General features: G+C 40.3%; 1 protein-coding gene across 1 annotated transcript in view; it reads left to right on the top strand.

The window, feature by feature from the left end:
• The window catches only part of mtmr6 (myotubularin related protein 6), a 41,042-nt gene that overhangs the window by 5,742 nt on the left and 18,458 nt on the right, over positions 1 to 16,842 (top strand). Inside the window, exons 2-4 of the mRNA XM_048533242.2 lie at positions 548 to 670; positions 6,787 to 6,949; positions 15,809 to 15,966. Coding sequence (XP_048389199.1) covers positions 548 to 670; positions 6,787 to 6,949; positions 15,809 to 15,966 — 444 coding nt within the window. The remainder of the gene's footprint in view (positions 1 to 547; positions 671 to 6,786; positions 6,950 to 15,808; positions 15,967 to 16,842) is intronic.

The raw sequence follows: 16,842 nt of genomic DNA, 5'->3' as shown, positions 1-16,842 counted from the left end.
AGTCATTTGGTACTAAACTCTCAGCTTTTTCAAATGAAGCCTATTTAGTTTTGGACATCGTGACAGGAGTTCATCATGGTAGTCTTTTCCTTGGACATGTTCGAAGTGTTTAAGGAAAAAAAAGAACAGGCTGTCACACACTGGGTTTTAATATTACATGACTGAAGACACTTTTCACACAAATGACACTGGTTTTTTTCTTGAAATAAAATGGGACTTTTCAGCATATTGTTGAAAGCACTGGAAACTTTTAAATCTGCAAGGTGAAAAGGAAGATATCTCATTTACCTCTCCACAAATCCTTCGAGCTGCTGTGCACATCCTTCTGTTATCTTTCCTATTCCTAGATCTTATCCGCTCTATTGGGATTCATGTAACTAATTTCTTCCTTCTGACAGATTTCTCATCCATTCTGCATAATGCACCTGTTAAAAACTTGAGTAATTTGGTCAATTGGTACTACATTGAGAGGTGACCATCGAATGCTTAACACTGTTACCATACTGCCTTACTTCATCTCTCATTTTTTCTGACATTGTTCTTACAGGTGGAGCAGGTGAAGTGCTTAGATCGGTTTAGCAGTAAGAAGTCAACTACTGGAACTTTGCATCTTACTACCACCCACTTAATTTATCGAGAAACAGCTACAGACTGTTCTAAGGAAATTTGGGTATGAACTTAACATAATTTAATACAATTGTGAATGTATATCCATTTTGGAAGGGTAAAAGATGCACACATGAGCATATACCCAAGCATGTTGTAAGTTTGGAATTCACCAAGTTATGCAGTGATTTCTAGATGAAAACAGTGCTCTCATGTTCAAAGATTAAGTTGACACCTTATTTAACTGCCTTTGGAAATCCAAACAAGCTATAGTTGGTTCTGCTATAATGTGATAGGTGTGTTCCTGCGCAAACCATATCATAGAAAATCATTCTATAGAAATAACGGGGCCTATGGGAAAAGCGGGCTTGGGGCAGACCACCAAAAAAATCACTCAAAATCATTCAAAAGCCAACACAAAGGATAGCACAGTTTGAATAAATATTTAATTCTTGACTAATAATGAAAGAAAAGTAAATTTAATACCTTGGGGGATAAAATGTAAAGATGACTTCATGGGGAAGGAGATTTTTGAGGTTGTTCTGTTGTTAATACAGGAGTTGAGGGGTTAAGGGTCGTCAGCGTCATTGTCATCACCTTAAGGTGCAGTTGTGGTTGCAGATTTAGGACGAAAAATAGTTAATTCAGAAGTGGATGGCTGTGGTTCATTGACTTTTGACTGTTTCTTGGGGGTTGGCTTAAAAAAGATCTCCAGTTTTTGCTGCTTTGCCCTTTTTTCTTCCCTCATGAAGAAGCTGTTCATTGGGTGCTAAAGAAGATCTTATTCCACTAACTGTTACCCTGTTGCGTTCTGCATTGTAATCATTGACCTCCTAAGAGCTACAAAATTGCTTCTCAGTTTCCCTCCGGATAGAAGATAAAACAAGTGAAATGCTATAACTAAAGTCAGGCACATCTGCAGGATTTACACCTCATTTTGTTAGATCTTCATAAACTGGTATGGCTTTTTCTTTTATGGTGAGAGAGGTGGTCCCGGATTGCTTTTTCGTTGGAACTTATCTCCACACACTTAGAAGCCTCTCCATCTCCTCAAGTTCCTTTGTCTGTGACCACACAGTTTTGGTAGCGCTCGGACTGGTTCCATCAATACAGCTTGCTTTAGTCTTTTCTGCATTGCCTCTAATGGTGCATAAGGTAGACTCCTTTACTCCTGTTACATGAACTATATCACATGTTCTGTCATTATGCTCAAACTGCTTTATAACATGGAGCTTCTCTTCCAGTGTTATAGCCTTTCTTTTATGTTCACCATTTGCAATTTTATCACCATGACTCTTGTTAACATTCCTGACTCTTTGCCCTGGTATTTTTGTGGGTAACAGCAGAATTTGTGGAAAAACCCCCTAAAAATCAGAGCACTGTACCTCTCACGGAAAGCGCTTCACGACACAGTCTGCGAAATGATCATGTGATGTCAGTGCAGACACTCCTTTGCTGCTAACATTGCGCATGCTCAGGACAAAGCCTGCGAAACGATGGAATCATGTTGTAGAAACAGCATTCCCTTATTTGTCAGTCGCATTACAGCCAATTTGCCTTGTTGGAACACATTATAGCAGAACTGACTGTATATTTACTGGTTCTCCTTTTATTCACCCTATTTTCCCTACAGTATATAGTGTTGACGTTGCCTGATTGTTATGATGCTCGAACTGTCCTGCTACAATTTTTTTTGAAAAAGGATTTGAGCATTTTTTCAATGATATGTTAAGGTAACATCAGGAAAATGCTAGACTCATTTATAAATGGGCAAGAAGCAAATGTGGTTGATCAAATAACTGACTGCTTAGAGGTGATATCAAATTTTAAAATGCAAAACTTCTTTCACAGCAGCACAGAAACCACCTACAGCAGTCCTGCAGAGGGTCTCGAGGCCTATTGCAATCCAAGTTCCTTGCTAACTCTATCCCAGCAGATTGGAGTTGGTAGATTAGCTAGCAGAGTCCTGAAAATTGCTTGTATTCAGGGTACATGTTTGCACTATATGAATTTATACTTCTGCACTTCCGTTCAAATGGTGTGTCAGCAGAAGGCCTGGGCCAAAATATTTAAGAATCTATTTAAAGTCCATATTTAGTGCCTACTCTCTGGAACTTTCTAAAACATTGTTATAATTTGCATCAAAAGCTCTTTAAGTTCTTTAGTGTTGTATTGTGTTTAAAGTTACAGTGCTTAACACCATATCTGAGGAAAGAACGTAGAAATTCCTATCGCAAGTAGTCACTCATCTCCTTTAGCCCGCTCCAGTATTCAATAAAATCATGCTTGATCTGATTGTAGCGTCTTTGATAAAAGCTCCTATTGTTCAATACTTTGGCCTCCTGATCCTTCTTGAGATGTAACCATTTTGATGTCTCCAAACTTAGTTCTAGTACATTGAAGCTTCAACAAATCTCAAGGTAGATTAACTGAAATAGAGTCCAGCAGATCGTTTCATTTATTCCGGCATTTTCTTTTCATAAGATGTACCTAATTGCCTTGAGGACAGTTGAGTCAATATTGAGGCCTAGAGTCAGTTTCGAGCAGACCAGTAAGGATGATAGATTTTCTTGCTTGAAGAACGTTATTGAACCAGATGGGGTTTTTACAAAAGCAGACAATGATTATGTGGCCACTATCAGATTTCCTTTTTGTTCCAGTTTTTTTAATAGAATTCATATTTCATCATCTGTCAAGGTTGGGATTCAAATGTAAATTCAAACCCTAAGTTCTGGATTACTAGCTAGTAACATTGCCACAATGCCATTGCATCCCTTCTCTAAGGTTAATATTACATCTTTGTATGTGCATTTTACCCCAGTTTGAGGTCTTTTCTATATAATTATAAAGTATAGAGTTTGATTTATTTATTGGTGCACTCGGGAACTTAAGAACCGTAATAGACCATTCAGATTCTCAAATCTATTTCCCTGTACAGTGTTCATTTAATTTCTACTTGAGTACTATTTACCCGTCATTGGTACCATTTTTTTTAACTTGTAGCTAACAGTAATCTAGCATTCTCGGTCTTAAAAATTTCAATTGACCCTGAAACTGCAGTCGTTTGGAGAGAAATATTCAAATTTCCAGTCCCATTTCTATCAAAAGTGCTTACTGATTACACTTATAAATAGTCTAGCTCTGATTTGAAGAATGTGCTCCCTTGTTTTGGATTCCTTTCTCCAACCAAGTCAATGTCCTTTTTCCTATCTGCATACCATTTAAGAATATGTGTGTCTGTCCTCAGTTGCCTTTGTACTGAAAGGCTTCCAGGATGATTTTGGAGGATAGTTCAAAGCCATTTTGTTGTGGGTCTGGATCACATCAAGGCAAGGATGGCAGATTTCATTCCTTAGAGGTCATTAGTGAACCAAATGGGCTCATACAACTGATAGTTTCATGGCCACCATTTAGAGTCAGAGTTGTACAGCATGGAAACAACCCTTCGGTCTAATTTGTCCATCAGATTGATCAGATTTCCTAAATTAATCTAGCCCCATTTGTTAGCATTTGGCCCAATTCCCCATGACCCTTCCTTTGATGTACCCATCGGATGCCTTTTAAATATTGTGATTGACCCAGCCTCCACCAGTACTTCTGGCAGCTCATTCCACACATGCAACACCCCTTGCATGAAAAAGTTGTTCCTAGGTCCCATTTAAACCTTTTCCCTCTCATCTTACGTCCAACTTTATTTAACAAATTTATTAATTGAATGCCATCATCTCCCACTGCAGTTAGATTATTTCACAACATCTGAGTTCAGGTGAAAGCAAACTACATTTTGCAGTCTGTAGCCAATTTACCCCTTTTAAGATGAGCCAAATTGGGATGAATCTACATAGTTTCCTCTCCAAATTCAACGTGTGTTAAAGTAAGGATGTTATTAAACTGAAGAGAGTTAGAAAAGATTGGAGGGTTTGAGCTATAAAAATAGGTTGGATAGGCTGGGACTTTCCTTCACTGGAGTGTAGGAGTTTGAAGGATGACCTCTTTTAGAAGTTTATAAAATCATGAGGCGCATAGATAAAGTGAAGAGCAAAGGTGTTTCCCTAGGGTAGGGGAGTTCAAAACAGCACCTGAAGGGTCACTTGAAATTTTTAAGGTGTAGATTGCTAGATTACTGTTAGCTAAGAGTTTAAAAATGAATTGGTACCAATGACAGGTAAATAGTACTGAAGTAGAAATCAACAAGTACTCCAGGGGGAATAGATTTCAGAATCTGAATGGCCTATTCCAGTTCTTAAGTTTCCAAACGAACCAATAAATAAATTACAAACTCTTTCCTGAAAATTATATAGAAAGACCTCAAATATGGGTAAAGTACAAACACAAATTTTTAAAAGAACCAAGGACAACATTTTTTTAGACTGGTTCATGTGTGTGGGATGAACTGCCAGAGGAAGTGGTGGATGCAGGATTTACAACGTATAAAAGACATTTGGATAAGTACATTAATGGAAAATGTTTGGAAGGGTATGGGCCAAATGCAGGCCGGTGAAACAAATTTAGTTTGGGAACATGTTCGGCATTGACGAGTTGGTCTCTTCTGAGACTCCATGACTCTCTATCCTTCTTCATTTTGGTGTCTAAAGCTGAATAAGACCTGAGAAGAACTCTACACATCAAGATGCAATATTTTGCTCTTTTACCTCAAATAATTAGAAAATAAAAAGATAACTTTTCTTTAGCCCTCTTGATTTGTTTTCTGCATCTGTATGCTGACTGTTAATGAGTCGTGTGCGTGGGCGCCCAGATTGCATTGAACCTTCAGTTTTTTTCTCTTTGCTGCTAAAATGTTTTCTATGCTGTGAGTACTTCTCATGTGGCTTGCTTAGGTTCTGAAGATTTAAAAGTATAAGATTTTCCCTTGACACAATCAAAAGCACTCTTTTATTTAGATCTTTCTCTCCTGTTAGTATAGTTATATTAGAGGGTTTGTCAGTTAAGTGTTTGTGTGAGTTAACAGCTTTCGGTGTGCTGATTTTTTTTTTGTAGAATAAAATTTAGGAATTCAAGCAGGTATTCTAAATATGAACATCACTACCTTTTAATATCTTGTGAATTTCATTTTAATTCTTGTTTAAAAGGGTAGTTAAGGATACAGTATGTGGAAGAGTTAAATATTTGGAGAATATTTGAAAATTGAACAGTTTCAGTTCGTGCAAATCATTAACTAAAATGCAACAAAAACACTGTCAAGGGGTATTTCCTATTAATCTAGTCTTTTGTGAATTTCACTAAAATTTAAGGGCAGAATATTTAAGGACCATGATATTTCTTTAATTTTTTAACTGGTATCATCAATAATGATCTCACTGCTCCACATCCTAGCATATTTTCCTGCACAGATGTATGCAATTAGAATAATGTCCATTGCTCTCAGAAATGATCATTCTAGCCACTTGCAGCTTCTTTTTCTTTTTTCCTTCTCCATACCTCAAATAGTGAGTAAACAAAAAAACAGAAATTGCTGGAAAAACTAGACAGATCTGGCAGCAGCTGTGGAGAGAAAGCATAATTGACATTTCTGTTACAGTGACACTCCATCAGAACTCTGTCATTGTACTGGAATTGTGGGTGGGGGTCAGAATAGGAACAAGAGATGTGTCACATACTCCCCAAAGTGACAGGCTTAACTGGAGCCCATCCGGGTACCCATAGCAACTCCTTTTGATCTAAAGAAAGTGCGAGGAGTTAAAGGAGATGCTCAAAGTGAGGATGAGCTTCGCCAGGTGGTAGAGGTGGATGGGGATGGTTTAGGCCTTTTATTTTTCCAGTAAGGAGCAGAGAGCCCTGAGACCATCCCGATGGGGCATGAACATGCAAAGAGATTGCATGTCCGTTGATAGAGGTGGCGGCTGCAGCCTGCGAACTGGAAATTCTGAAACTCACATAAAATGTCAGAAGGATCACTGACATAAGTGGGAAGGGACTGGACAAGGTGAGAAAATATCCCTGCTTGGGGGCAGTGACAGTTCTGAAGAAGCATCACTTGATCCCAAATAATAACTCTGCCTTCTCTCCACAGATGCTGCCAGATCTGCTGAGATTTTCCAGCAATTTCTGTTTTTGTTTCTGATTTCCACCATTTGTATTTCTTTAGTTTTAATTTAATTAGTTGGCAAATATGAATTACACATTTGAGTATTTTAAACTATCTATTTGATTGCTCTTTAGATAATGCATCATCACATTGCTGTCGTAGAAAAACTTCCTCTGACAGCAGTTGGGTGTCCGTTAGTAATTCACTGCAAGAATTTTCGGGTCATTCACTTCATCATTCCAAGAGAAAGGGACTGTCATGACATTTTCAACTCTCTACTCAAGCTCTCGCGACCAGGTATGCATGGTGATAAATAGAGATCTCGGAACCTTTAATTTTTAAAATTTAACTTTGTTCAGTTCTTGCTGGTTACTAGATATCTTAGAAAAATTTAAATATGTACTCATTTGTTCAGTATACTTTGTCTAATATGACACTATACGTGTTAGACTTAATACTTTTAAGCTGGAAAGTTATGGGAAGTAGTAGCTCTGATCTGAAACGAATTGCAGTTAGAACGTAGTCACAATCATATGTGACTGTTCATAATTTCCTGTAGCTAACTTGCATCGATTTAAGTAATGAGTAGTAAGCTGATCCAAAAGATCCAGGCAAAGAAATGTTAGGCAAAAGATTCACTCTGTGAGCAACAATATACTCAGAATCATATTTGCAAAGACCAGATCTACAATGTGTAATTCAGAGAATATTGACAAAATCTTCCTTAGTCCTTTTTGACTGATTTTATGAATAGGGAGTAGGTCTTTGTGTAATGTTGTAGAACAGAGGACCTATGGTTCAGGTATGTAATTCTTTGAAGTTTGCATCACATATAGACCGGGTAGGTAAAAAGGCATTTAGCATGCTTGCCTTCATTGCTCAGTTCTTCTGAGTACAGGAATTGTGACATCATGTTGAAGTTATGCAGAATGTTGATGAGGCCTCATCTGGACCACTGTGTTCAGTTCTGGTCGCCCTATTAGAAGAAGGATATTACCCCCTCCCATTCCTCAGACGACATGTCCATCATGGGCCTCCTGCAGTGCCACAATGATGCCACCCAAAGGTTGCAGGAACAGCAACTCATATTCCGCTTGGAAACCCTGCAGCCCAATGGTATCAATGTGGACTTCACAAGTTTCAAAATCTCGCCTTCTCACACTGCATCCCAAAACCAGTCCAGCCTGTCTCTGCTTCCCTAACCTGTTCTTTCTCTCGCCCATCCCTTCCTCCCACCTGAAGCCGCACCTCCATTTCCTACCTACCACCTCATCCGGCCTCCTTGACCTGTCCACCTTCCCTGGACTGACCTATCCCCTCCCTACCTCCTCACCTATACTCTCTCTACCTATCTTGTTTTCTCTCCATCTTCAGTCCGCCTCCCACTCTCTCCCTATTTATTCCAGTTCCCTCTCCCCATTCCCCTCTCTGACAAAGGGTCCAGGCCCAAAACGTCAGCTTTTGTGCTCCTGAGATGCTGCTTGGCCTGCTGTGTTCATCCAGCTCCACACTTTGTTATCTTGGATTCTCCAGCATCTGCAGTTCCCATTATCACTGATCAAGTAAATTAACTCATTGTCATTGCATATCTTGGACTGGCTAATTAATTCACGTCACACTGATTTAAGGTGGTATTGTCCTATGTCATACCAGTTCGAATAGTGTCAACTGTCTTTTGAAAGACCTTAAGACCCATATTGTCGAAATGTTCAAAATTCTGAACTGCACCAATAGTTTCCACAAAAAATGGGAGTATGAGTATTCTTGTTGATTATAGTATAGGACCGTAAAACTAAGTCATTCACTCCCTTGATCAAGCTTTGTCCTGTATTCTCCCAATGCCATTAGCAACTAGAAAGCTATCAGTCTCTGTCTTGAACTTACTTAATGACTTAGTTTTGATAGACATCTCAGGTTAAGAATTCCAAAGATTCACCATCTGAGGGAAGATGTACTTTCTTATCTCAGTTAATATGACTTGTGTTTTGTTCCTCCTGTCAAAGTGGATAACATCCTAGTTTTCCACATTGTTCTATCTATCATGCTCTTGCCAACTCATTTACCGACTGTGAATTCATTTGCCTCATCACATCCTCCTTGCAACTTTCATTATCACCCAGGTTTTGTATCATCTACAAACTTGAGAACGTTACAATTGGCCACTGGATTCGCATCTTCGATTATAGATTGAAAACATCAGTGCTCAAGCATTTATCTTGTGGTATTGGTCACTGTCTGCCAACCTGATTCAGATTTTTACTTTCTGCCTATTACCAGTCTTTATTGATGCTAGTATATTACCTCTAATTCATGTGCCTTAATTTTGTTTAACATCCTCCTGTGTGGGAAGCCTTTGGAAAATCTAAAAACCCAACGTTTACTTGTTTCCCTGTATCAATTGTGCCTGAAACATCCTTTTTTAAAAAGACCCACCAAGTTTGGCAAACATGATTCCACCTTTTATAAATCCATTTTGTGTCTGTCCAATCAGAAGACTATTGCCTAAATATCTCAGTATGATGTATATTTTAAAATATTGTAGTAATTTCCCCACTCCTGATATCTGTCTAACGGGTCTGAAGTTTCCTGTTTTACTGTCTCCCTTCCTTGTTCAACAATGAGGCTACACTTGCAGCCTTCCAATCTGTAGGCACCATTGCTTAATAGAATTTTGAAACATTAGCACCAATCTATCCACTAATTCTGTCGCCACCTCTTCAAGGACTCTTGAGTGAAGTAGTTGGGTCCTGGGGATATGTCAATTTTTTTTGTCTAGTTAATTTCTCCAATAATACTTTGTTCCAATATGAATTTCTTTCAGTTCCACGTTCTAACTAAGCTATTAATTATTTCCGGGAGTTTTTGTGTCTTCCATAGTGAAAACACATACACAGTTGTTTTGTTTCACCAAGTTCTCCTGTGTCTATCTGTAATGGTATTTGCTAATCTTTTTTCTTTTAACAAGCCTCTGCAAGCTTTTACCATCTATTGTTATATTTCCTGCCATTTTACATTCATATTCTATTCTATTCTCTGTCCATAAATTTCTCGATCCTCCTTTTGAGTTAAAATTCTCCAATCCTCAGGTTATCAACTTGTTTGACAACTTGATAAGCCGCCTTCTTTGTTTACTTCCCTTTTTGACGAGCCATGGTTTGCTGTTCTGTTGGGTATTTTTACCTTTTAAAGATGTGTTTCTTTTTAAATAATCTATGTATTAACTATTTAAAGGATAACCAGGTTGAAAAGAAATCTATCTGTTAAACCTTTTAAACTCTTTGAATTAATCACAGCCATCTTCCTCCTTTATACTTTTTATAATTGCTCTTGATGGATTAAAAACCCTTGTTTTACATTGAACTACTTAGTTTTAAAACTTAGTGGAAAAGTCTGTTGTATATTGGTCCACCAGGTGGTGAAGCAGGCAAATGGCATGTTGGTCTTTATAGTGAGAGGATTTAAGTACAGGAGCAGTGATATTTTGCTGCAATCATACAGTGCCTTAGTGAGACCAGACCTGGAGGTATTCCGAGCACCAAACCATCATCTCCAACACCATTCATGACCTCATCACCTCAGGGGACCTCCCACCCACAGCCTCCAACCTCATTGTTCCCCAACCCCGCACGGCCCGTTTCTATCTCCTTCCCAAAATCCACAAACCTGCCTGCCCTGGTCGACCCATCGTCTCAGCCTGCTCCTGCCCCACCGAACTCATCTCCACCTATCTGGACTCCATTTTCTCCCCTTTGGTCCAGGAACTCCCCACCTATGTCCGTGACACCACCCACGCCCTCCACCTCCTCCAGGACTTCCAATTCCCTGGCCCCCAACACCTCATATTCACCATGGACGTCCAGTCCCTGTACACCTGCATTCCGCATGGAGATGGCCTCAAGGCCCTCCGCTTCTTCCTGTCCCGCAGGCCCGACCAGGCCCCCTCCACCGACACTCTCATCCGCCTAGCGGAACTCGTCCTCACACTCAACAACTTCTCTTTTGACTCCTCCCACTTCCTACAGACTAAGGGGGTGGCCATGGGCACCCGCATGGGCCCCAGCTATGCCTGCCTCTTTGTAGGTTACGTGGAACAGTCCATCTTCCGCACCTACACAGGCCCCAAACCCCACCTCTTCCTCCGGTACATTGATGACTGTATCGGCGCCGCCTCTTGCTCCCCAGAGGAGCTCGAACAGTTCATCCACTTCACCAACACCTTCCACCCCAACCTTCAGTTCACCTGGGCCATCTCCAGCACATCCCTCACCTTCCTGGACCTCTCAGTCTCCATCTCAGGCAATCAGCTTGTAACTGATGTCCATTACAAGCCCACCGACTCCCACAGCTACCTAGAATACACCTCCTCCCACCCACCCTCCTGCAAAAATTCCATCCCCTATTCCCAATTCCTCCGCCTCCGCCGCATCTGCTCCCACGATAAGACATTCCACTCCCGCACATCCCAGATGTCCAAGTTCTTTAAGGACCGCACCTTCCCCCCCACGGTGATTGAGAACGCCCTTGACCGCGTCTCCCGCATTTCCCGCGACACATCCCTCACACCCCGCCCCCGCCACAACCGCCCCAAGAGGATCCCCCTCGTTCTCACACACCACCCTACCAACCTCCGGATACAACGCATTATCCTCCGACACTTCCGCCATTTACAATCCGACCCCACCACCCAAGACATTTTTCCATCCCCACCCCTGTCTGCTTTCCGGAGAGACCACTCTCTCCGTGACTCCCTTGTTCGCTCCACACTGCCCTCCAACCCCACCACACCCGGCACCTTCCCCTGCAACCGCAGGAAATGCTACACTTGTCCCCACACCTCCTCCCTCACCCCCATCCCAGGCCCCAAGATGACATTCCACATTAAGCAGAGGTTCACCTGCACATCTGCCAATGTGGTATACTGCATCCACTGTACCCGGTGCGGCTTTCTCTACATTGGGGAAACCAAGCGGAGGCTTGGGGACCGCTTTGCAGAACACCTCCGCTCAGTTCGCAACAAACAACTGCACCTCCCAGTCGCAAACCATTTCCACTCCCCCTCCCATTCTCTTGATGACATGTCCATCATGGGCCTCCTGCACTGCCACAATGATGCCACCCGAAGGTTGCAGGAACAGCAACTCATATTCCGCCTGGGAACCCTGCAGCCATATGGTATCAATGTGGACTTCACCAGTTTCAAAATCTCCCCTTCCCCCACTGCATCCCTCAACCAGCCCAGTTCATCCCCTCCCCCCACTGCACCACACAACCAGCCCAGCTCTTCCCCCCCACCCACTGCATCCCAAAACCAGTCCAACCTGTCTCTGCCTCCCTAACCGGTTCTTCCTCTCACCCATCCCTTCCTCCCACCCCAAGCCGCACCCCCAGCTACCTACTAACCTCATCCCACCTCCTTGACCTGTCCGTCTTCCCTGGACTGACCTATCCCCTCCCTACCTCCCCACCTACACCCTCTCCACCTATCTTCTTTACTCTCCATCTTCGGTCCGCCTCCCCCTCTCTCCCTATTTATTCCAGTTCCCTCCCCCCATCCCCCTCTCTGATGAAGGGTCTAGGCCCGAAACGTCAGCTTTTGTGCTCCTGAGATGCTGCTTGGCCTGCTGTGTTCGTCCAGCCTCACATTTTATTATCTTGGAATCTCCAGCATCTGCAGTTCCCATTATCTCTGGTATTGTGTACAGTTTTGGTCTCCTTATCCAAGGAAGGATGTTCTGACTATGGAGGGAGTGCAATGAAGACTTACCAGACAGATTGCTGAAATGGAAGGATTGATGCATGAAGAGAGATTAGATCAGTGAGGATTATTTTCATTGTAGTTTGAAAGAAAGAGGATCTCTTAGAAACGTATAAAATTCTAACAAGACTAGACAGTGTAAATGTAGGAAGAATATTTCCAGTGACCAAAGATTTCGGAACTAGGGGTCACAGTCCAAGGATGTGGGCTAAGCCATTTAAAACTGGGATGAAGAGAAATGTTTTAACTGATTATAGTGGGGAGTCTGTGCAGTTCTCTGCCACTGAAAGTGGTTGAGGTCAAAGCATTGAATGCTTTCAAGAAATAAGATCTAGTTCTTAAGACTGAAGGGATCAAAGGTTACGCGAAGAAATTGGGAACGTGATATTGAGTTGGATGGTCGGCCATGATCATATTGAATGGCGAATCAAGCTCAAAGGTCTAAAATGCCTACTCCTCCTATTTTTCTATGTTCTTATAATACAGTCACTATTTCTGAAATGTTCTCTTTGTAATAAAATTATTAATTAGATGTTTTTCATTCAATAATAGTGAGTCTAAAATAATTTGTGCCCGAGTTTGGTCTTCAAAGAATTATTTGAAAAGCTGCTTTGAACACAACCTGGGAATTTTTCCTCTACAGCATTGTTGTTCGTTAGATTTACCCAGTTTTTATGTAAATTGAAGTCACCCATGATTATTGAATTTCCCTTGTGACATGCACCTCTGTACTGTTTGGTGGCCTGTAAATCTCTTCAATTGATGTTTTCTGTCCTTTGCTTTTTTAAGTTGTGCTCAAACAAATACTACATCCTGTCGTTTTAATCAGCAATCCCCTCTCTGTTACATTGATCCCATTATGTATTGTCAGCACAACCACCACCTTTTCCTTTCTGCTTGAACACCCTACATGCCAGAAATCTTTATTAGTTCCCAAGCTATGTCTCATGTGATGGCAATGATTTAGACTTTTACTTCTCAGTGCCTTCAAATCACTTATGTTGCTGTCAGTGGTCTGTGCCTTCAGACTGCTTTTAGTAATTTTTTTAAACTGTAGATTGAATCTGGTTGATTCCAGAACTTGTTTTTGTGTTCATTTGTACTCTGTTTTTCCACTTCCTTGTAATAAATGTGTTTGTCTCTGATCTGAAATCCCTCTGGTATCCCTGACTCCTTGACAAACTAGTTGACCCTCCCTAGCCTTTCACTACCACCATGACTAACAGCAATAGTAAGTTTTCTCACAAGCATGTTATGGAGGAGTGGTCACCCCACCCCTGACCGCTGCCACCATAACTAAAACCGAAACACCAAGAGAAGCTCAACTTGCCTCATAATCTATTAAAGCAATAGTTAAATAAGAGATTTCTGATACTCCCTTTATAATTAATTTATTTATCTAACTCTAACAGTTAACAAATTAACAGAACTACTAACACAACTGAACTATTCCCCCTTAACTAATAACTTCCCAAATAAAACAAAATTCTAATGGTGTGTGGTTCCAATAGATATAAGTCCCACTTACATAAGCCAGATTAATAAATGAAAGCTTAATATGTCAAAATCATACTCTGGATAAGTCTTCTGGAATGTTCTTTGCCTTCTCTGCAGTCCTCTAGTCAGGAACATCTCCCTCTGTTGAATTCTTAAGTCAGGAATATTAGCGGAGTGCCATGGTGCTTATTCTGAGATCTTAGAGATTTCTGTGAGAGCCGATGATTCTCTCTTTCTTTAGAGCTGATAGCTGCTCTTTTAACAGATGGCGGTTTACTGATTTTTTTCTAAATGCCATTTTCTTTTATACCCTGGATGACCGCTTGACTTCTTACAATATGATTGATCTGAGGTTGTCCAAACAATCAGATTTAAATTTAACTGGGCCTTGGTATCTAGGGCCTAGTTTAAATTAATTGGCAAAATTCAAAAATCTGTATACTTGGTAAAAATGCTACTTTGCCTGCTAACAGTATAGCCTCTTGATACAATGTTTCAATTTCAAGAGCCCTGTGTGCATCTGCTGCTGCCTGCAGACCTTTTTTAATCTCTTGCTTTTTTTTAAAAAAACCACGTTTCAAAGAGACCGTGCAATCTTTGAACCCACGCCCCGCCCCTATCATTTTGCAAACAAATTCTAACGTCCTGCCTTTCAATCCACAAGTACTATACCAACTTCACTACAAACTTATTCATCCCACTTCTGTTAAGGTGTAACCTGTTCTCCTTGTGTAGGTTTGAACTGCCAGAGCCTCAGAAACCTAAAGTTCCCCTTCCTGTTTTCCAAGCCTACTCAGTCCCGCTATTTTTATACTCAACAGCACGTAGTATTTAGAGCAATCATCAAGTTACTGCCTAAGAGTTTTGTTTTTGCCTAACTCCCTAAATTCTACTTGCAGAAGGATCTCATCATTTTGTTTTGAGATTGAGTAGAGTGAGTTATACAGAAGTATGCTCTAAATCTGGTTTGTTTGTACTTAATAAACATTCAAAATGTGATGAGCTGAGTTTTTGTTTGTTTGATTACATAATTGCTCAATATCTTTTCCTCCTTGGAAATTCATCAGATGGTCAGATCAGTTAACAAATAAAAGTCAAAAGAACTGATGCTGTAAATCAGAAACAAAAATAGAAATTGCTGGCAAAGCTCAGCAGCTGTGGAGAGAAATCAGTTAACGTTTCAGTTCGAGTAATCCTTTCTCAGGACAAGCGTGGTTAACAGCTTGTTCTGAAGAAGGGTCTACGCCTGAAACGTCAGCTTTCCTTCTCCTCTGCTGCTTGGCCTGCTGTGTTCATCCAGCTCTATAACTTGTTATCTCAGATTCTCCAGCATTGGCAGTTCCTAGTATCTCAGTTAACAGCTCCTGTTCATCCTCCAATGTTGCTCTTAAACCAACCACTAGATGGTGTACATCAGCAGCCCAATATTTTTTAGACTAATTCTAGATACCAAAAAACACTTTCAGTTCTGCCTTTTGTAATAACAAAAGTGCTATCTTGAACTTGCTGTGTAGGAGAGGATCTGATGCAATTGAAAATCTTACAGCTGTTTGGTATAGTCGATGATGGCATCATTCCTGGAATTCTTGGGTGTATCGAAACTAATAATCATGATCCCTAGTTGCAGTTTTGTCACTGAATATTGTATATATTTCCATTTACTTTAAATCAGATTTAACTGTCTTTAAACAAAATCAATACCTGGATATTTGCAGTCAGTCTGTTCTGATGTAAGAGGCATATCCAAGACCCCACCACTGCTCCACAAGACCTGTCGATCTTTTGCCCTTTACCGAAGTGATATTACTTGGAACAAGTGTGTGAATTTCAGTGATTTTTGTCATTTTTATTTCTTACAAGTATTTGTACACTTAGTAAATGATTGAATACATTCTGTTTTTCAGTTAAGTATGATGATCTCTATGCATTCTCATATACACCTAAGAAGACTGAATATGAAAGAATGATGGGCTGGAAGGTTGTTAATTTAAATGATGAATATCAACGTATGAGAATCCCAAATGATACCTGGCAGTTAACTGATGTAAACAGAGGTTACAAGGTAAGAAGAAATTGTCAAGAATATGGAGTATATAATGCTTATTGAAAGAAGTAAAATGAATAACGTTTACTCAGATTTCCTACCGTTTTTAGTTCTCTTCCTAACGTTTGATCGTATTTAGCTAACTAAAATAATCTCTGGTTGAAAAAAGGTTTAGTGCACATACTTGCTTCAAAGTATTCTGGTTCCAGTTTTGGCTCCAAAAGCCTCTTCCTCAAGTGTGTCTTTGTAATGGCTACAGATTGGTGAGCCATTATACCCAGTTCTTTTGGCAATGTTGATCTTGAACTCCCTGTCTAATAATGCACATAATTACTGGGCAGGATGGTTCTCTTAATTTATTTCTCACTTGCAATTATTTTTTATCATTACCTTGCTGTAAGAGCATATTCTACCCTGTTTTCACAACAATGCAGTTTCCTGTATTGCCCAGTTTTTTTCCAACGTTGTACTTTGGGGTTCACAGACATGGTCCAAAATTTCTTGCCATCCAAATAAAGATTGACGTTGAACTGTGTAATTTTGAATAATACTGAACTGTTCTATTAAGCTGTTAAAGCGTTTGATGCTCGTTTAATTGAATTAGTTACATACTCTGTTCCCCTTTGGGAGGTAGACCTAAATCATTGAAAATTCATTGTACTGATTTTGTAGTAACATTTCTTGTTAATTAAATCTGTTACTGGGAGTCACTTTAAATGACTTTGCTTGCAGAAGTCAGTGTAAAATGTCCTACTTATTTACATCTTATTATCCCTTTATTAGTTGATCAAATTAAATTTCTTTTGCAACAAACCAAATGTAACATCGGAACATATGGGAGTAGGCTGTTCATCCACTTGAGCCTTTTCCACCATTGTGTGATCATGGCTCATC

Source organism: Stegostoma tigrinum, chromosome 6, assembly GCF_030684315.1.
Source record: "Stegostoma tigrinum isolate sSteTig4 chromosome 6, sSteTig4.hap1, whole genome shotgun sequence".
NCBI lineage: Eukaryota > Metazoa > Chordata > Chondrichthyes > Orectolobiformes > Stegostomatidae > Stegostoma > Stegostoma tigrinum.
This window is presented reverse-complemented; position numbering and strand designations above follow the sequence as displayed.